Source organism: Alexandromys fortis, unplaced genomic scaffold (genome assembly GCF_014885135.2).
Source record: "Alexandromys fortis isolate MF-2015 unplaced genomic scaffold, M_Fortis_MF-2015_v1.1 scaffold_22, whole genome shotgun sequence".
Lineage (NCBI taxonomy): Eukaryota > Metazoa > Chordata > Mammalia > Rodentia > Cricetidae > Alexandromys > Alexandromys fortis.
In genome coordinates, this window is record NW_026067900.1 from 1,888,948 (window position 1) to 1,909,452 (window position 20,505).

At 40.1% G+C, this 20,505-nt stretch overlaps 1 protein-coding gene across 1 annotated transcript in view; it reads left to right on the forward strand.

Annotated features, from left to right (window-relative positions):
• Nucleotides 1-20,505, forward strand: part of Vps13c (vacuolar protein sorting 13 homolog C) — a 153,478-nt gene that overhangs the window by 62,539 nt on the left and 70,434 nt on the right. Inside the window, exons 24-37 of the mRNA XM_050125415.1 lie at nt 911-989; nt 1,588-1,727; nt 3,270-3,423; nt 5,799-5,878; nt 6,507-6,566; nt 7,835-7,994; nt 9,751-9,867; nt 10,929-11,032; nt 11,210-11,377; nt 11,830-12,134; nt 14,129-14,276; nt 14,858-14,966; nt 18,268-18,401; nt 19,795-19,951. Of these exons, the coding sequence (XP_049981372.1) occupies nt 911-989; nt 1,588-1,727; nt 3,270-3,423; nt 5,799-5,878; nt 6,507-6,566; nt 7,835-7,994; nt 9,751-9,867; nt 10,929-11,032; nt 11,210-11,377; nt 11,830-12,134; nt 14,129-14,276; nt 14,858-14,966; nt 18,268-18,401; nt 19,795-19,951 (1,915 nt within the window). The remainder of the gene's footprint in view (nt 1-910; nt 990-1,587; nt 1,728-3,269; nt 3,424-5,798; nt 5,879-6,506; nt 6,567-7,834; nt 7,995-9,750; nt 9,868-10,928; nt 11,033-11,209; nt 11,378-11,829; nt 12,135-14,128; nt 14,277-14,857; nt 14,967-18,267; nt 18,402-19,794; nt 19,952-20,505) is intronic.

Genomic DNA, 20,505 nt, shown 5'->3' on the forward strand with positions numbered 1-20,505 from the left:
TGCTCTTTGGATAGGAGAGGGAGGGGGAGACGAGTGGGGGGAGGGGGAGAAGAGCGGGGGGAGGGGGAGAAGAGTGGGGGAGGGGGAGGGAAATGGGAGGCTGGGAGGAGGCGGAAACTTTTTTTTTCTTCTTATTCTCAATAAAATAAAAAAAAATAGGAAAAAAAAGAACACTATCGACACTCTTTACGTTCAGTAGTAGGGAAGCATTTATTTTTCGTGTTCTGTATCTTCCTACCTGCCAGTTTATCTACCTACCTACCTTACTATCCTATTCATCCCCATCTATTATCTCTCATTTATCTACCTTTCCATCAATCCTCATTTTTGTAAACAGTGAACACTGGTTTCTATATTTTGAAAGTGTTATCTTGATAGTAATGAAAATGTGTTTAATTATCCAGAAGCAACTCATTTCGCTCACATAAAGCTTTTCATAACATCATAAAAAAAATTACCCCTTTTTGGTGAGTCTTAAATGTTCTAGGTCACTTTAATTGGAATAACTTTTGTAGCCTGAAATAAATGTTGGATTTCCACTTACATAGAAAAGAAGTTTGAGGAAGTTAGCAGATAATGACGCCATTATCAAGGGCCCTGTGATAAACATGTACTTTTATATTGTTACCCACAGCAACTAAATGATACACGAGGACACATAGACTTATTTACGTGATCTGTACATAATCTTATCTTTAAAATGTGTCTAGTGATTTCAATACTTTGTAAATTCCCGCTGACCATTATTTGATTGCATTACTTTCTTGAAGATTTGACTGTGACGAACATGTACATATCTTCCCATCTTCCTCTGTCCTCTGTTGCTTTTCGGTATACGGAGAGATCTCATCTGTACTATTTCGTCCTTATTTACATCATCCATTAAAACGCATTTTGTGTTCTTTGTTAGGTAGCCTCCATTCCTGTTCTTTCAGGTGGGACGAAAGGTCTTCTCGGCACCTCACTGTTGCTGGATGGATTGGAATCAGGTGAAAACCAGAAAATACTGTTTCTCTGTGAAGCTAAACCTGCACGTGGTTATGTAGTGTGGGTGTTTGTGGAGAGTAAGGGGTCCTGAAAGCACCATGCTATCTGTGCTGTGGTCTCACTGGATAAGTGAGGAGTTTTCTTTTTAAGGGAGGGTGATGGAGTTAGCAGTGTTTTCCAGATATTTAAATAAGTTGTTGTATTTCTCTGTGGTACTTTCATCTAACCAGGGCTAAGTGATGCCTTACAATTTCAAATTAGAATGTAGAATGTAAACTTTGTAGTAGAGACAAGGCCAAGGCCTGGCCACTCCAGTGCCCATAGTGGCAGTCATAGCCTGATACATGGTAGATGATGACCAATAAATATTTGCTGAATGGCAAGTGAATGACCTGAGGTGACAGTCACTTCCGAAAAGATGGTAGAGTGCTGTTTGCTCTAAGTCTTATTACATACTGGTTCGATTCACTTTGGGACTTGGAAAATTACAAATATTTTGTCTGAATGAAGATTCACGCATGAATGGCCTTTGTTAGGCTTAGTGTCTGTGTGGGTTCTCAGTGGATATTATCTGGGCTGATGTGTGTCTCTTTGCTTTAGAGTCTGATGACGAGTATTTTGATGCTGAGGATGGAGACTTGCAGACTACTAGAACTGTGAAGGCCTCAGAACTGAAAAAAGCCTCTGAGGTTCCAAATGAGGAGCTGGTGAACCTTCTGCTCAAGTTTGAGATTAAAGAGGTATGTGGTTTTCTGTTCATGGAAAAGCTCAGGTCTCTTAATTAGGATTTGCGTTTCTGTGTAAAATTTCTTGGTTTTGTGTGTGTGTGTGTGTGTGTGTGTGTGTGTGTGTATGCATATATCACCTCCACCCCTTAAAAATTAAGCCCTCTTAAATTTTTTTTAAGATAGTGTTTTGCTGTGTATTCCAGGCTTCCTTTGAACTGACTGTCTCACTTCGTAGCCCAGGCTTTCTTTGACTATGTGACATTCATCCTGCCTCTAGCACTCCCTCTAAGTGCTGAGATTATGGGCGTTTGCCACCACATACAATGTGACTTCCCCTTGAGCTAACCAGTATTGGTCATTGTCATGCATGTATAATGTGGAAAAGGCTAGCAAACTTCTAAACTTTTTTTTTTTTTTTGCCTTTAAAAGTCATGTAGAAAGCCAAATATGGTGGCATAGGCCTATACTTCCAGTTTTCCAGAAGACTGAGGCAGGAGGATTACAACTTCAGGCTCTGCTGGAGATATAGGCCTTCCTGGTCAGTTTAGAAAGACCCTGTTTCACAATAGCAAGCAAAACAAAAGAAAAAAAGAATACCAAAAAGGTGTGGGGGTGGGGTTGACTGGAGACAGAGTTGGGATGTGTGGGGCACACTGCGTAGGTCTTGTGAAGCCCTAGCTTCAGTCCCGAGACCTGTTTTTAGGGTAGCCACATAGAAAAAGAAAACTTGATGAGATGTTTGCAGCATATTTTGGGGGTAAACGAGATTTTGGTACACAGGCATACAATTTCATTTAGTTACATGTATATATTTTCTTTTATAAATGACAGTGTTCATCTCCAGGTTGACGGAATTGCAGCTTTTCATTTTCACCTTTGCTTTTCTGTGTTCTAAAAATTTTTATAATAATTTTTATCACTTTAATAATAAAGTGCAAAATAATACAGAGATCTTCATGGTTGACTTTGATATTCCAGAATGACAGCCTTTTCTAAGTCATCATGCCAGATTTGATACATCTGGACGTTACTGGTATCTTCTTAGTCTGTGTCCTACCCTTGGCTTTTGACCTGTCTGTGTTTCCTGCTTTGACCCCTGTCTTCAGATGCTTCCAGGTGCTCTTCCCTTCTGTTGCTGGGCCACCCCAGCCACCATCATTTCTTATCTGTCGTTTAAAAATTGCCACACCTGTTTTGATTTTTTTTTTCACGGGCTGAATATTTTGACTGTCATTTCCAAAATTAATTTAAATACCACGGGAACAAACACTCTCACCTTTTGCTTTACTGGGACTGCTGCTATCAGAAGAATCTATTGATTTGTTTTTTATCTAAGTTAAAAAAAACAGACGTTAAGAGCAATAGCCTTGTTTATGTGTATTTGCAGTCCTGGTGCTAGAGTTCGAGGATCATCCCAGACTTTGTGTCTGGTGTGAGGGTGTGGTCAGAGTCTTTATGCTTAAGTTGTGTGTGGGGAAAGACTGTGTTTCTGTCACTTTAAGGATGACTGGCTTACCAGCGACTTTCTTTCCAATGCCCCATGGATTCTTTTAGGTGATTTTGGAACTCACTAAACAACAGAAAGAAGAAGAGACAATTTTAGTATTTAATGTCACCCAGTTAGGGACAGAAGCCACAATGAGGACATTTGACCTGACTGCAGTGTCCTATTTGAGGAAAATCAGCTTGGATTACCATGAAATTAAAGGTAATGGCCATGAAAATAGAAACAGCACTCAGGAGTAAAAATAGCACCCTTGTGTGTCTGGAATAGTTTCGTTTATAATGAAATATTTCATTTCATTGTAATTGGTATAATAACCACACTGTTATAATACTTTATGACTGCTAACTCCATTCTAGACCATGGCTATGAGACATCCATGTTACTGTCTTCAGTTCACATGTAACATGCAGATGATTCTTCACTCAAGCTCAAACAACTGTGACTGGTAAAACCCTGGCTGGAACACTGGAAGCCTGGCTCTGGGATCTGGCAGTATCAAACACTATGGTCTACCTCCTCAGAGTCCAGGAAAGTCCATGGATGTTAGAGAATATCATCCCCATTTCACAGACAAAGAAAGGCTAAAGAGCCCCAAATAACTTACTCATTCCCTGTATCTTGTTTGAGATGGATTTTATTGTTCAGACCTGGGCTGAGAATACTGAAGCTTAGAGCAGTGGTTCTCATCTTTCCTAATGCTGCAACCCTTTAAGACAGTTCCTCATGTTGTGGTGACCCCCAACTGTAATGTTATTATGTTGCTATTTTATAACTGTCATTTTGCTACTGTTAGGAATTGTAATATAAATACCTGTGTTTTCTGATGGTTTTAGATGAACGCTGTGAAAGGGTTCCTACCCACTGGTTGAGAACCACTGTGTTAGGGTGTTCACACAGCACAGAAGCACTGTGATAGAAATAAGGGGGAAATATGCAGAGCCACTTGTGAACTCCTGTAGCTTATTATTTCAGTGTATATCTTGTGAGCTCGGGTATGTGAGGTATGAGTTAGTGAATTAATTAGTCTGCAGCAATTAAAATTCCCCAACTGTTTGCCTAATACTTAGTCAAATATTAAGACATTTTATGACTTTTAGAAAATAGTTGAAACTAGAATAAATTCCAGTTTAGGAGAAAAATAATGTTTCCTATGTTACTAATTTTCTTAGCTAATGCATTATTATAGAATTTTTATTGCAGATCCGAGGAATTAATGCAAACAATACATTTTCTAGGCTGTTTCTTCTTTATACCAGTTAAGACTGGAGAGGGAGCTAGAGAGGTGACTCAGCAGTTGCCTGTACTTACTGCTCTTGCAGAGGACTTGGGTTTGATTTCTAGCATCCACTTGTGGCTCACAACTGTTTGTAACTCCTGGTCCAGGAGATCTGACCCTTCTTCTGAATTCCTAGAGCACCAGGCACAATATGGTGTACATACATAATGCAAGTAAAACAGTCATATACAAAAGTAAAATAAATGAATATTAAAAAACAGTTTATAAAAGGAAAGACTAGAGACCGGAGGAACTTGCTAGTTGTAGCAGAAGCAGGATTTACAGGCAGAAGAGCAAAGCATGGATATGACTCAATGTTGACGAGCCAAATCTCCCTACACAGATCTGGGAGCCAGTTCTTCTGTGTGTGCACACACACAGCATAGTTCTAAGCTCAGAAGAGGTGTTTTTTTAGGTTTTGAAACCAAGTAGCCCATGCTGGCCTTCGACCCACAGTGTAGCCCAGACTGGCCTTGTACTAAAACAATCCTGCTTTCTCTATCTCCCAAGGGTTGGGATTACAGATGTAAACTACCACACGCTGCTAAACATGAAAATTTAACAGTTATCCTCTGTTAGAAAAAAAAATGGCTTTCTGTATCCTTTTCCCTCCTAGGTCTAAGCAGAGGAATTGTTTAAATTATTGGGGTCTATAAAACATTTTTATACAATTTTAGAGTTCAACAGTGTATTAGAGATGTCCGAGTCAATTTTCCTTTTTTTTTTTTTAAATATTTATTTATTTATTATATTATGTGAATAGCATTCCTTCCACGTGTGCCTGTAAGCCAGAAGGGGGCGCCAGGTCTCATTATAAATGGCTGTAAGCCACCATGTGGTTGCTGGGAATTGAACTCAGGACCTCTGGAAGAGCAGTCAGTGCTCTTAACCTCTGAGCCATCTCTCCAGCCCTCCTTTTTTTTTTTTTTTTTGCAGTTGACAAAGTTAAATAGCTTTGGGTTAAGGCCAGAGGTGAATTAGAATTCACATTTCTACGTTCTTATATCTTCAGTCTATTCCGCTCCCCTGGAAACACACAGGCGGCCTTAAGAATGTCTTGAGAAGTTTTGTCTCTTTTTGAGCACAATATGAAAGTAAGCTAAAGGTGAATGTTTTTAAGTAAGCTAAGATGTTTAAGGTAAGGATTTAAGCTGGCGTACTTCCCCACCAGTAACAGGCTGGTTCTTTCATAGCCATGAAAAGGTACACATGCTTTTAAAGCACCAACAGACAAAGACACTTAGATCCGTTTATAAAAGCAGCTTATCTGCCAACCCTTCTCTCTTTTTATTTAATCTAGGATCCAAAAAGAAGCCCCTTCACTTGATTAGCTCTTCAGACAAGCCTGGACTAGATCTTTTAAAAGTGGAGTATGTTAAGGTAAGGACCAGGGGAAGATGACAGAGTTGTCTGAACCCCACACTGTACCCCTGGGAAGAGGATGACTGTGTTTCTCTAATGGTTCTGGGTTAGCTCACATACAGTCACTTGCCCCTGGACTTCTGCTTTCACTGAGACCAGCATATTACAAAGCTGCCAGGCAGCTAACACCAGAGATGGAACCCAGGGCCAAGTGGGCACTTGCCTGTCTCTGGGCATGTTCACACCATTGCACTCTTTGTAAAAATAGGTGACAGTTAGTTGAGTATACTGCATTACAAAAGGAAGAGAGACTTAGATGGAGTCCAGAAGAGAGCTGCTAACGCTGGGGCTGGACTGGAAAATGTACCCCGTGAAAGGGGCTGAAGGAACTGGTGCTGCTTTGCTGTCATTCTTGTCGGTTCCCTGTCTCTTTGCTGTAACTGCGTGAATGTTCGTGCTGTTGGGCACTTGGTTTGAAGGAAAATTTGCTTCTTGCTGTTCTCAAAGTAGTTGTAAGTTAGAAGAGAAAGCGACAACAGTTAAAATGTGATTCTGACTGACTGACCCCTCCCTCCTCTTCCACCTCTCTTCACATAAACACACACACAGCTTATAAAAATATTTTTTTTGAATTTTTATTTTTCAGGTTGATAAGAATGGACCTAGTTTTCAAACTACTTTTGAAAAAACTGAACAAACCATTAAGGTAAGAAGTTTTATTAAGACGGTATATCCTGTCTGACAATCTCTGGAAACCTACTCTGAAAATCTCCAAGGTCCATTGGAGAACATTATTTGATCTGAGATGTAATCAAGAATCAACAGTAATAATAAGTTATAAAGCCCCATAGGTGTTGCCATGGGCTCTACCTGTGATCCAGCTTAGAAAATAATACTCACTGTATCAAATTCTATGCTTTAAAGAGCCTCCGTGTTATTCCCAAATGAGGAGATGCCATGACAGAGCATTTGGCTACAAAGAACTAAGAGTATCCTAAACAAATCAAGTTGCTACCATCTCCAATACAGGAGTGAGAGACTATGTAAAGTATAAGTGTAGATGCTAAGTGCTTCTGCAGCCGTTATGATGTGAGTAGAGGCCAGGTGGATCTCTGTGAATTTGAGGTCAGCCTTGTCTGCAAGAGCTAGTTCCAGGACAGCCAGGACTGTTTCATAGAGAAACCCTGTCTCAAAAAAACCCAATATATATATGTAAAATTATGTATGTGTGTGTGTGTGTATATATATATGCACGTGTGTATGTATGTATATATGTATATGTGTGTGTGTGTGTGTGTATGCTGCCCCACCCACCCATAAGTGGGATGCCCCAGTGGGTAAAGTCGCTTTCTGCCAAGCCTGACCACTTGAGTTCAGTCTCCAGGGTCACATGGTAGAAGGGGAGAAGCAACCCATTCCCACAAGTTACCGTCTGGTCTCCACAAGCACACAGTGGTCCGCATGCCCCTATATCACCACATGAAATAAATAAATGATAGAGAAATAAGAGAGATGAGCTGTAGCTCACATTCGGGAGAGATAACATCATCTGCTAATAATATTGTAGACCTTTTTTATTACTTAGTTTTTATAAGCAATTGTTTTCAGTTTGCTTTCATAAAACCACAGAGCTATAGAAACAATTTGTGTTGCTATGTTAGCTCTCAGGAGGCACTTCTTAAGCGTAATACTTTCCCCCGTTAGTCAGACATGCTGTGCTGGTTTTAAATGCTAAGACCGTTACTGTGTTGTAGAAGATCCCTTCCTACTTGAGACCATGTTCATGTTCATAGTGAGTCACTGATGCTCTCCTGTGTCCTTGAGTGCGTAGGTGTCATTTGTCTTGTCTACATCCCTGCGTCAGGGAGTCATGGACTCTTGTCTCTCTCTTCGTTCCTATGGTGGAGACAGTCTTTGCTGAGACCACAGGTGGCAATTAGGAAAGAACTAATTTTCTTTGCAAAACCCTTTCAGGTGACTTTTTCATCTTTGAATCTGTTGCTACAAACACAAGCTCTTCTGTCTGCTCTTAACTACTTGACGACCATCATCCCATCAGACGGTGACAACACTGGTGTTGTCAAGGAGGCGCAGGCTGCGACTGAGAAACAAAAGAACTCTCCCCTGCAGAAAGGTACGTGAGTTATCAGTGTTCTCTATGGCAGACACCCGGAGAAAAGCAAATTGAAGGAGCAAAGATACTTGTTTTGCTTACTGTTTGGAGATGTCAGTCCGCAGACACTTCGCACTCTTACTTCTGAGCCTGTATGTTGCCAGGCAGAACATGATCATGAAGCATATGGTAGAGATTGTGGTGGATAGGAGGCAGACAGACAGACAGACAGACAGACAGACAGAGGTGGTCTGAAGATACGCTATGCTCCGCAAAGGCACACCAGTGCATTGCCATTGGAGGATGAGTCCATTAATGGATTAATCCATTGGTGGAAGTCAGAGCCATCATATTCCATTCTCTTTCAAAACAAACGCAACAAACAAACAAATCCCCACAGTCAGCATGTCGCTTTAGGTTCAAACCATACTGTGAAAAAGATGTCCGTGTTTCCTGTTTGCAACGTTCTTAAAAGTTTAGTGCTAAGTGAGGAATGTTAAGATCAGCCATTGGAATCCTGTTACCTCTGCTTCTGTGCTTTTCCTCAGTTGAATCGTGTGTGGGTACCTGGGGCATAAAGTAGGTGTAGTGGATAGGTGTGGAGCCATACCTGCAGTTTAGCACTTGGGACGCTGAGGCAGGAAGACTGTGGTTTCCAACCAGTTTGAGTGGGCTGCATAGAAAGCCCTTGTTCTCAAAAAAATAAAACACACACACACACACACACACACGAGAGAGAGAGAGAGAGAGAGAGAGAGAGAGAGAGAGAGAGAGAGAGCAAATACAAGCAATATATAGGCAGAATTTTTCTGTGTCTCAGCAGCTGCTCCCAAACAACCATTCAGAGGCTTGTTAATTATAAATGCTTGGCCGATAGCTTAATCTTGTATCCAGCCAGCTCTTATAACTTAGATTAACCCATTTCTATTCATCCATGTGCTGCCCTGAGGCTTGATTACCTCATCTATGAACTTGCCATATTGCTTCTTCCATTTCTGGCTAAGACTCATCAGATTCCACTCTTCTTCCCAGCATTCCCTTGGCCCTGAAAATCCTGCCTAGCTATTGGCCAATCGTTTCTTTATTAACAATAAAAGCAACACCTGTTTACAGTGTACAAAGGTTGTTCCACAGCAGCAATACTATTGTTTTTACGAAACTTTGTTTTTGCAGCTGGTGATTACCTTTGGATGGTTACTAGGAAACGTGTGTGTCCCGAGCCTTTCTTCCCATCCTAGTGGCTCTGGAAGGGGTCCCCAGATAATTAGTCTTTGAAAGAGACCCAGAGACATGAAGACTAACTGATTGCATCTTTAAAATACTATTTTTTCAATATGTTGGGTGTTCTGTCTGCATGTATGTTTGTGTACCACATCTGTGCAGTGCTGGTAGAGTCCAGAGAGGCCATTGGATCTTCTGGAACTGGAGTGAAGGATGGTTGTGAGCCACCAGGTGCTTGCTGGGATCTCATGTTCTCTGAATCATTTCTTCTGCACTCCAATGATTACATCTTATTGGCTGAGAATCTAGAATTTGCATCCAAAAGAACTTAGGTCATATTTCTGTGTTGCATAAACTGTGTGATTTTAGGCACATTACTTTTTGGTTTTAAATATTATATCCTATTTACTTTAGACTTTTTGTTTTTATATGTGTGTGTTTTATATGCTATGTACTTTAAATTTTATAAATGTTTTATATTCATATATATTATGTAAAATATATGAAGAAACATCTGTAGAATTTAGCTTACTGAAATCTGTTGTTTTATTTTTAGCCATGGTGTCCTCTAGAGATAGTGACATTATTAACTTTAGGCTGTTTGCCAAATTGAATGCTTTCTGTGTCACTATCTGCGACGAGAAGAGCAATATTGCTGAAATCAAGATACAAGGTAAAGTGTCACAGTATTTAACATTTGTTTAACAATAAGTATTTTCTCCTCTTCCCTCTGCTCCCCTTCTCTTTATTGCAGTGTTAGAGAATATACAGATAAAGGGCTCTGAACTGCTTGAGTTAGGGTGTGCCCGAACTGGCTGTTTTCTTACTAGGATTAATGAAGGCTAAGTTCTGGCTAGTGTAGTTTTTTCTTCTGTCCTTTCCAAATTGGTAATACACCTACTTATCTAAAGTTTGTTCACAAGACTGTTGTAGCCTCTGTCAGGCTCGTGATAAGTGCTAGGACCACAACCTGGGGAGCAGAGGGTTGATTTCAGCTTTTAGTTCCACATTGCAGTCCATCATGGAAGGAAGTTGATATAAAACTAGCCAGCACAGTCTCCATGTAAATGGCTTAGTATCTGTAAGGCATCAAATTTACTTCATGTTTACTTATGCTGAATTGATTTCTTTGCACTAGATTTTTTGCTCTAGCATTTATGTAATTTTATTGTTTTTGGTTTTTAACAGTCTTCATTGTACACCAAAGAGTTTAGGAGTCTTTTCAGTGTAGAGGAAAAATGATAGACTTAGTGTGTTTTTCTGTTTCCTTTATTTTTTGAGAATTTCATACTGTATACAATGAAAGATGATCATAGCTACTGCCATTTCCCCATTGTAGCTCCTCTCAGCTCCTCCCACAGTGTCCCCCTCCCAACTCCAAACCCCCTTATTTTACTTAATAACCTACTAAATCCCCTTAGTGCTGCCCTTATATGCATAGATGAAGAGGGCCCACATATGGGAGCCTGGGTAACTTCCCAGTGGCCACATCCTCAGAGAAGAATGATTCTTCAAACTACTACCAAATACTGTTTCTTAGTATGGGATAGAGCTCATATAATTAGATTTTAACCAATATATAAGTTTGGTGTTTTAAAACACTAAGAATATTTTACATGAAATTTACTAATTGCGAGTCATACATTTTGTATATCCCAAATCATATAATACAATGAAAATAAATATTTATGTTGTATCTATGGAAATTATAGTGATTAATTTTTTTCCCCCCAGGCCTTGATTCTTCCCTTTCTCTTCAGTCAAAGAAGCAGTCACTTTTTGCCAGGCTGGAAAACATTATTGTCACAGATGTCGACCCCAAAACTGTTCATAAGAAAGTATGTAACACTGAGCAGATAGTTACTGTTATTGCATAGAGATTTTATTTTAAAATATCTTAAACCTTAAAAATTAAATGTATTTCTATAAAGATTGTAATTACAGTCTTTTCTATCTGGGACTTTATTTTGTAATTGCTTTTCTGGCCAGAGTTCATTCACTTTCTGGTTTTTCAGGCTGTTTCCATAGTTGGAAATGAAGTTTTTCGTTTTAACCTGGATTTGTATCCCGATGCTACTGAGGGGGATTCCTACACTGACATGTCCACCGTGGATGGTGTGGTGGCTTTGCACGTCGGCTGTATTCAGATTGTATACCTTCATAAATTCCTTCTGTCACTGCTGGTAAAGTCACCGTTTCATGCTCACATTTCATGTTAGAAGCTGTAGGTGTTATGATTATATATGTTGTAAACTTTGGGTTTTGACATACTTTGATTCTGCCTGGTGTTTATGTATGCATGTAATGGCCCGAAAACCCTCTTTAACACTTGAAATTTAAGTCATTGAGTTTTGTCTGTAATTGAAGTTAGTTTTCTGGAACACACAGAAGCCAATTGTCTTGAGTGCCCAAGTGCCAAGATGAGTTCACTCTCCACCCCCACTCACTGACAGATCACTAGTCAGAACTGGACAGTTCCTGACTGAGGATGAATTTCTCCAATCCCTTCCTTTCACCAGAAAAACAGGACTGAACTCGTAGGGCTCTGTGGGAGGAACTTGCATGTGTGCTAACAGAAGGTAGGCCCATTTATAGATGTCCCTGTTTCTGAACTCCTTTTATATTTTGTTCACAGAGCTTCCTAAACAATTTCCAAGTAGCCAAAGAGGCACTGAGTGCTGCCACCGCCCAGGCTGCAGAAAAAGCCGCCACGAGTGTGAAAGATCTTGCCCAGAGGAGTTTTCGTGTGTCTGTCAATATTGATTTGAAAGCGCCAGTCCTTGTCATTCCACAGTCCTCCGTCTCCACCAACGCGGTCGTGGTCGATCTTGGATTAATTAGAGTTCACAATCAGTTCAGTCTGGTGTCAGGTGAAGACACCGCAAGTCCTCCAGTGATCGACAGGATGGAGGTGCAGCTTACGAAACTGAAACTCTCTAGGTATGCATGTTTGGTAGCTGTGCTCTGGAGTGTATGCAGATTTCTCCTCGTATTTTTATATACCGTGCTTCTTTCACAAAGAACCGTTTTCTGATGAGCTGGTGTACATATGTATACATCCTTCATGTAGAGCCACCAGTTGGTTTACATTTTCTGTATCTATATATTATTGTTCAAACAGTGATTGCTAACTGTTGAGACTAGACGTCTTAGCCAAGTGTAGTGGAACATGCCTTTAGTTTAAGCACTTGGGAGGCAGAGCAGGTAGACCTCTGCGAGTTCAAGGCCAGCCTGGTCTATATGTCGAGTTCCAGGACAGGCTACACAGTGAGACACTATCTCAAAAAAAAAAAAAAAAAAAAGAGAGAGAGAGAGAATAGTATAACAGAATACACATCTTGATCCTTTGTCTCTAAAGTCTTTGCCTGTGTCTCTCAAAACCAAGGACATTTATTCTTATATTACCCATGGTATACATAGTAGTTTTAAAAAATTAATATTGGCATGCTGTGTAAAGTGCAGTGACGTCCACTGTAGTAATTCCCCCTCCCTGTTCCCACCCAGAATCACACATGACATTCATTTGTGCCTTCTCCTGTCGAGGTGATTTCTAGAGTAGCAGGCCCTAACTTCTAACAGCTATTTTCCCTTTCTGTATGAGGTTGGTGGTTTTGAAGAGCACTGACTGGCTCTCCTTTGGAACGGTCACTCATGGCTTCAGTGAGCTCACACATGTTGGTAGAAATACTGTGTAAGTCATACTGTGTCCTCAGTGTCATGCTGTGTGGCATGTGAAGACACAAGACGATTTAAAAAAGATTTTCATATCATCAAAGATAATTTAATTATAAAGAAGTATAAAAAGACAATTATAGGATAAGTCAAGATGATAGCCCCTGGAAGCTTCTGGAACGCCTGAGTGACAGCTGAGCCTTGATTTTCTTATTTCACTTTGCTGCTGATCCGTCACTGCTGTTTTGTAGTCTCATGATCAACAAACACATGGCTGTTCTCTGCCAGCACGCACTCCGAGGAAGGCACTGTCAGTGACCGTATCGTTTTGAGAGCATCACGGTGTGATTGTGACCAAACCTAGAGTCCTTCCACATGTGCTAGTGCAGTCAGGACACAGTGAGTGTGACATGGGTGAGCCTGCCGCAAGTGTAAGATGCTGTCCTATTATTCTTATAACTGGAAAGAGTAGATTCTAAAATTGTAGAAAGTGTAGTTAGTGAGTAAACCACAGATGGGGACATTTACCATCTTGTGAAACATCATGTGCTGTACATAATTGCCTTAATGTTATATGTACGATGCATAGAATTATCTATGTTATGGGTATGATTGGTGGTCTGGTAGGTCCTCTACACCAGTTTCTCCACAATCCCAGAAGTAAATGCAGCTGACTTTGTGAAAGGTACGTGGTTGCTAAGCAATTGTCTAATAGAACACTTAGGTAGATGTGGCCCGTTGTTGACTGAAGGATTGTAATGTGACACAAACTATATTATCCCTAGACTAATGTATTTGGTATGTATCTGTAGCATTGTGAATAAAGAATAAAAACCCAAACCAAACCTTTAACTCAGTTCTTCTTTCTACAGTTTTAGGAAAAAAAAGTTTTCTTAGCTGGGAGTGGTGGCACACGCCTTTAATCAGGCGTGTGGGGGCAGAGGCAGGTAGATCTCTGAGTTCAAGGCCAGCCTGGTCCATATAACAAGTTCCAGGACAGCAAGGAATGCACAGAGAAATGCTGTATTAGAAATTTTTTTTTTTCTTAATGGCTCAGTGCTTATCACATATTTTAGTCTGTCTCTGCTAGTGGATTATAGGTTAATTTCTAACCCTGTTTGAAACCTCTCAAGCTGCAGTGTTATAAACTAGTGTGTGGAGCAACAGATAGTGCTTGGCATGCATACTAGTTTATAACCCTTGTCTGTGCTTCATTGCCCTCTAAAGACCTGTGATGGTGCACTCTCTCTCCCTCTCACTAGGACAGCAATCCAGCCAGGCGACTCCCATCCTGATATTCAGCTCTTGCACCCAATTAACTTGGAGTTTTTTGTCAATCGGAATCTAGCTGCAAATTGGTACCACAAGGTGCCTGTTCTAGAAATTAAAGGGTGTCTTGATTCAATGAATGTAAGTACATGAATGAAAATAACTTTTCTGTTGGAGTTTCAACCTGGAAGCCTTCTCAGATGTACCTAAGGGAAATGCAGATTTTTACTGAATGCTGAAAGAAACATTTTGGTGAAACTCGGTCTAGCAAGGTTAATAATCTTTTCAGTAGAATTTAATCTTAAGTTAAGTATGGTTTACTTTTAAATGTGCTACACATCCATTACAAAAATCTGGGCACAAATGTATACACTTGTTTTTAAGGAAATCAAAGTATGCCAAAGGTAACTATAGTACTCTTTAAAGAGTGAAATGCATGAGTTTCCAGAACTTGTTATTTTAAAAATGGATTAGATTTCTTTAGGTACAATTAGCTTTAAGGAAAAACTAGTCAATAGAGTTAATATTGATTTGCAAGTTTTGTTATTTATATGTTTCAAAATTTTATTTAAAATTGCATAAGTTAAAGTGAAGCAAGTAGCAAAATCCATTTGTCATTCTCAGTTACTGTCAGGATTATTTTCCTATTGCTGAGAAAGTATTTTCTGTATTATAGTTGTTTCATTTAAAAATGAATATTTTGCTCATCAACTATTTCACAGGTTAGTCTAAATCAAGAGGACCTTAATCTTCTGTTTAGAATACTGGCAGAAAATCTTGGTGAGGCCTCTGAAGACTTGGATAAAGGGAAACCTAGAATACAAGAGAAAGGTAAGAGACTGATGGCAGGTGACAGGTGTGTACATGCCTCTATACAATCCAGGAGCCACTGAATGTTGCTTTCAAATCTAAAAGTTTTTTTTTTTTTTTTTTTTTTAAATACTTAAACTGTAGTAGAGACTGAACCAGGGTCTTGTACATGCCATGGCACATACTATATTATTGAGTTATAGCTACAGTTTTAAACACAATAGGCATGTAGCTAAAAATGCATATTTACAAACTGTGATTTGTTTACCAAGAAAGATAACAAGGTGCTGTTGTATGAAAGTGCGACTGGAGCTTGTTGTCTCTTTTTAGCTAAGCACACGGTTGCCAGTTAACATGTGTTCCAGACTGCTTGAGCTGGGAGAAGGCCACTAGGAAGGGTGGCCATTAGCCAGTGGTGGATTTCTATAGAGAGCATTAATTTGTATATTGAAAAAAATTTGAAACTTTAGGCTTTGGCATCATATTCGGCCTGATATTAAAGTAAGACTTAGTGGTAAAGTGCAAGAATTTAAATTGTTAGTAAATGATCACCCTCCAAAGATAGTAAATATAGTACATTAAAAAATAACAGAAAGTTTAAATTACTATGATCGTTATTACTTAAATTTAAAAATTATGTTTTAAAACTGTTATATGCATATATGCATCTATGTGTAAATAATATGCACATATGTAAACAATGAATATATTATGCTCATAAGATGTATCTTTTATCTTTTTGAACAAGCGTTGGCATGTTTGTATGTCCGTCGTGCTTTGCTGGTGTTTTCCTAAATTAACAGTTGTAGCTCTATATATTTCATACTTGTGTGTGTGTGCTCGTGTGTGTGTGTGTGTGTGTGTGTGGTATTTCAAGACAGGATTTCTCTGTGTAACAGCCCTGACTGTTCTAGAACCCCATCTGTAAACCAAGCTGGCCTCAAACTCAGAGAGCCACTTGCTTCTGCCTCCTCAGTGCTGGGGTTAAAGGCGTGTGCCACCACACCTGGCTCCCTCTGTCATATATTATTTTTATTTTTTTTTAGAATGGCTTCCTCGTATTAGATTCTGTTGAAGTATCATAAGTTTTTAGATATTTCACGTTGAGTTTTTCACTGTTAGCCATGTTACACTAAAATGTCCTTATGTATTTATTCTTCACGTCTGTCTGCAGGACCACACTAGTGAAAGGGAGTGCAATTTGTAGTACTGTCATTTAAATTTAACTAACATTATAGGTTTTAATAAATTAATTTAACTTAAATTTTAAACTTGATTGTTGGAGAGTGAATATGATGTGTTTTGATCAATCTAAGGTTTGATAGTGTTACAGGAACGTGTACTTAGTGTTTGGTCAAAAGTGAGACCCCAGCCCCCTGACGCCCTTATATCCAAGGACTCTGGGATGTTTGGTGAAAGCGTCACTCCAGCCCCTGGCACCCATGCTTGGAGCAGGAATGGAGCAGAAAGCTCCATTCAATCAAGCCCATCCTCCTGGGTGTTGTCTTGGTCTGGACTCTACCTCCAGGAAAGCCCACCAAGTGCTGACCCCTCCCCAGGGAGGATCAGGACCACTCCCACAGGCTATGTAGGCTGCAGCCCTTTTCTCTGGGTTTCATGTGGTCTCCCCTGTTCTCTCTTCCTTGCCACACTTTCCAGACCACCCGGGAGCGCTGCGTTAAATGTGGGCATGTTTTATTCGACCTAATTTGGTCTAACTGGAATTATTTGTGTCGGTGGAGAGGCTCTTCTTAAGAATATTCCTAACACTTAGCTCTCCTGCCGTTTTGTTTTTCTGTAACTTTCCAATGGTTTTATCAAATTTGTTGGAACTTTTGCCCATTGACTGAGTGGAAACTATTTCACTGTATGTTTTCAATTTTTATTGTACACAAACCTAAGCACACACCTCCAGCTTTAATGGCCCTGAGCCAGATGTCGCTCATTCCTCAGCACACCTCCCTGGGTCCCTCTCTGTTAGGACAGGCTCTGGTTCCACTCAGAGGTCACTGCTGTTCTGACTTAGGACCCTGTGGATGGATTAATTTTACTTTTTCATGAATTTTATATAAATGGAGTTGTGAAAAGTTTGCTCTTTGATGTTTGGCTTCTTTTTTATGATCCGTGAGATTCATTCAGCTGGTTTCTGTAGTGGTGTTTGCTATAGGAATCCCTGTCTCTGCCTTATGAGGCTGGAGTTATAGGTGAGCCATCACACTACTTGGGGTTCCTTATTTGCTTCCTGGAGTTCCAAACTCCTGTCCTCTTGCTTTCATGGCAAGTACTTTAGCTGCTGAGCTATTCCTGTAGCCCCTTACTGTGGACATCTTCTTTTGTCACTATCCAAGCCTGTTAACAATTTCTTTTATTTGAAGCAATTCTGGAATAAGATGACAGATGAAACTTTGCTCTCTGCATTGCCTTCTTAAATGTATTAATGAGTAGTATGGTTTTTCCCCATGAGTTCTAATATATATATATATATACCCACACCCACACCTAGGGCTGTGGGGTGTTGGATTAGTGGTCAAGATAATGTCAATTGCAATAATGTAGTGACAGTTATGTTTTGACGGTGATGTCTGTCAAGTCAGACTGATGAACTTGGACTCTAGCATTTGCATATGACACTAGACAAGGTGCCAAATTTGTCTAAAAAATTAATGTGCTCATCTGTGGGATGGGACAGTGAAGTTCCCCGGAAGGATGGCCAGCAGGACAGGCCACTGAGCTTGCTGCTCACTGTCTGGAACCATATGTGTCAGTGTGCACATACAACAAATGATAGCTTTATTATTTTTGTGCTATAGGTTAGAAAACAGATGTAGTGCACCTCATGGTGTGCGTTTCAGAACAGCATCACAGCCATGGAGCTTTTCTTTTCCTTACTAGACTGGAATACCTGGCCCCCTTTCCTTTCTTAGCCTTAGCCCTACTACAGTGTGTTCTGTTTGCAGACCCTGTCACGTGCCATCTCTGTATGGCTTCCCATCGTTTCTCACCTTTAAAAACGTGGACTGTCTTTTCTGAGAGGAACTGCTCGGTGTGGGTCATTCATCTGTGTGAATATTTTCTTCAGCTCGCTGATGTCTCTCTGTGCATTTTATGGGCAGCCTGTTAACATTTGCCTGCTCCCTGTGAATAAGTACGGCCTGATTCTTGTGTTTGACTTGCAGAGTGTGTGCCCTTTTACTAGCACGAGCTTTCTCAGGCTGAGAACGGTATGGATTTGTGGGTCTTCAGAGTGCTCATACATGTTCACAGTGCGTGTCGGTGAACGAATGTACGAACAGAAGCACGTATTTCTGCTTACCCTCTGTAGGGGAAACGAAGGCGTGCCGAGAAGTCTCTGCGCCCCAGGATGTGCACACCGCACAGGGTGCATCGCCAGCCAGAGTGGAAGAGACCAGGTCCCTAGACATCATTAATGTCCTACTGAATTTTGAAATTAAAGAGGTGCGTAATTTTCATCACTTTTTACCAAGTGAAATGAACAGGTTATGGGTATTTCTATCATTTCTATTAAGCTAAATTTGTAGATAATTGATATGTATGAAAAGAATCTTAGACTGTTAATGTGAAAGTGTGCTTTCCTGTCTCGAAAAACCAAAAAAAAAAAAAAAAATTTGAGGAATTTACTAAGGACCAGTTGCGTTTTAGGGATCTGGTATTTTCCTTTTTAGAGAAAACAGAAGCATTTTCTGTAGCTTGCTTTTTAGTCATGATAGGATGTTGGAGCGTGGCTTGCTTTTTGTTTTTGTGTAAGAAAGACAAGCGAGGGAAATAGAGAAATCATTTGCAAGTAAATGTTAGAAACTCAGTAGAATAAAGCACAGATCGTGCTCACTTAAAAATGCTGTATTACTTCAGCATGGATTTTCTTCTTTATCTGTTCAACAGCTGTCCCATGTCTGTTCCAGGGCTAAGAATATGTTAGAAAATATTTAAAAAAAAAAAAGGCTCCAAAACCACAGAGAAACCCTGTCTCAAACAAACAAACAAACAAACAAAAAAAAAAACAAAAAAAAGAAAATATATAGATTCTAAATACAGTATGCCCATTAAAAATATGTTCAGGGTAGGTTACTTTCAGAGACTGTGGTGGAGATGGTAGTGACTGGGCATCTGAGCTAGCTGAGAGGGTTCGGGAAGGTTTCTGGGAGGAAGTGACATTTGAGTGGAGTTTGTAAAGACAAAAGTAATAGTTTGAGGAAATGGGTTAAAGAGAGGGCCTGGGACATAGATAGAAAGGGGGGGGCATGGATAGAAGGGGTGGGCGTAGAATACACAAGCTCTTTCTCTAGCGTTTATTAAATACACTAAGTTCCATTACTGTGAACCTAGTTGGCCTGGAGGCAAGGGATTTATTTGTGCTTGCTGGGTTCTTAGCCTTGCACTGTTGCTATATACAGTGAGACTGCCACCTAGTGGGTAGAGGCAGGAGTGCTGCGAATGACCTATTTTGTGCAGGATAGCACCCCGTTAAGTTGTCCAAGATTAAGAAGCCTTGCCTGAGGATTTGTATAAAAAAATAGCTGCTGCTATCAGCAGAATTTCAGACAGAAGCTGTTGACCAGTTAGGACTAGATCCCTACCTGCCTGTCTTCATGCCATTGTCTCATCCCCGTGGTGCCCCCCCCCCCTTCACCTTTGAAAATCTCTAGAAAATAGTGGTGGTGCCTCAAAGTCTGAACAGATGTATGTAAGAAAAATAACAATAGGTGATTTTCAAGACCAGAATACCTTTTCCGTGTGTGAATTCTTCATATCGTTAGATACAGTTACCAAGTTCCTATCGTCGCTATGTATTAGTAAAGAGGTTTGTGGTAATTCGCCCTCTTTCTTTTAGGTTATGGTTACTTTGATGAAAAAAGCAGAAAAGAAAGGAACACCCTTACATGAACTGAAGGTCCTGCATCTTGGGGTGCAGGCTAAAGTAAAGGCCCATGACATGACTGCTGAAGCTTACCTGAGAAGAATTAGCGTGCGGTGCTTTGATTTTCCTGGTGAGTGCGGAGGCCCGTCTGTGGGAAGGCAGTGCAGGTCTCATAACCAGTGTAAATACAGAGCTGCATTCTGTTCTTCTACTTACTGTGTGTATTCCTTACATACCCAGTTGGGGATGGTGTAATAAACCTCACCTAAATGAGTGTAGTGACATTAAGAAGTCACATCCCAGGTGCAGAGCCCAAAGACCCCTTTTGAAAGTTAATTTAGTAGGAAGCTTCACTTCACATTTATTTACTTGCAAATTATATGACTGTTAAGGTCTGTTTTAATTACATTAGTATGTGCTTATAAAGAGTAAATGTTAAACAACACATACATATATAGAAGGAGACACTTAGTCTCACTTCCTCCCAGGCGACGATGAAGTTGCTGTTTAGTGGATATCTTGGATTTTTTAAATTCATTGTTGGAATTTGCAGCTATCTGGATTTTATAGTTCCCATTTGCTTAAACTTTCTGAGGACTCTGTGGAGCATCTTTGAGAAGATAAAAGTGTGTTTGAGAATAATCCCTTCTTGTGTTTTATAGCTGTCATTTCTCATGCTGGGAT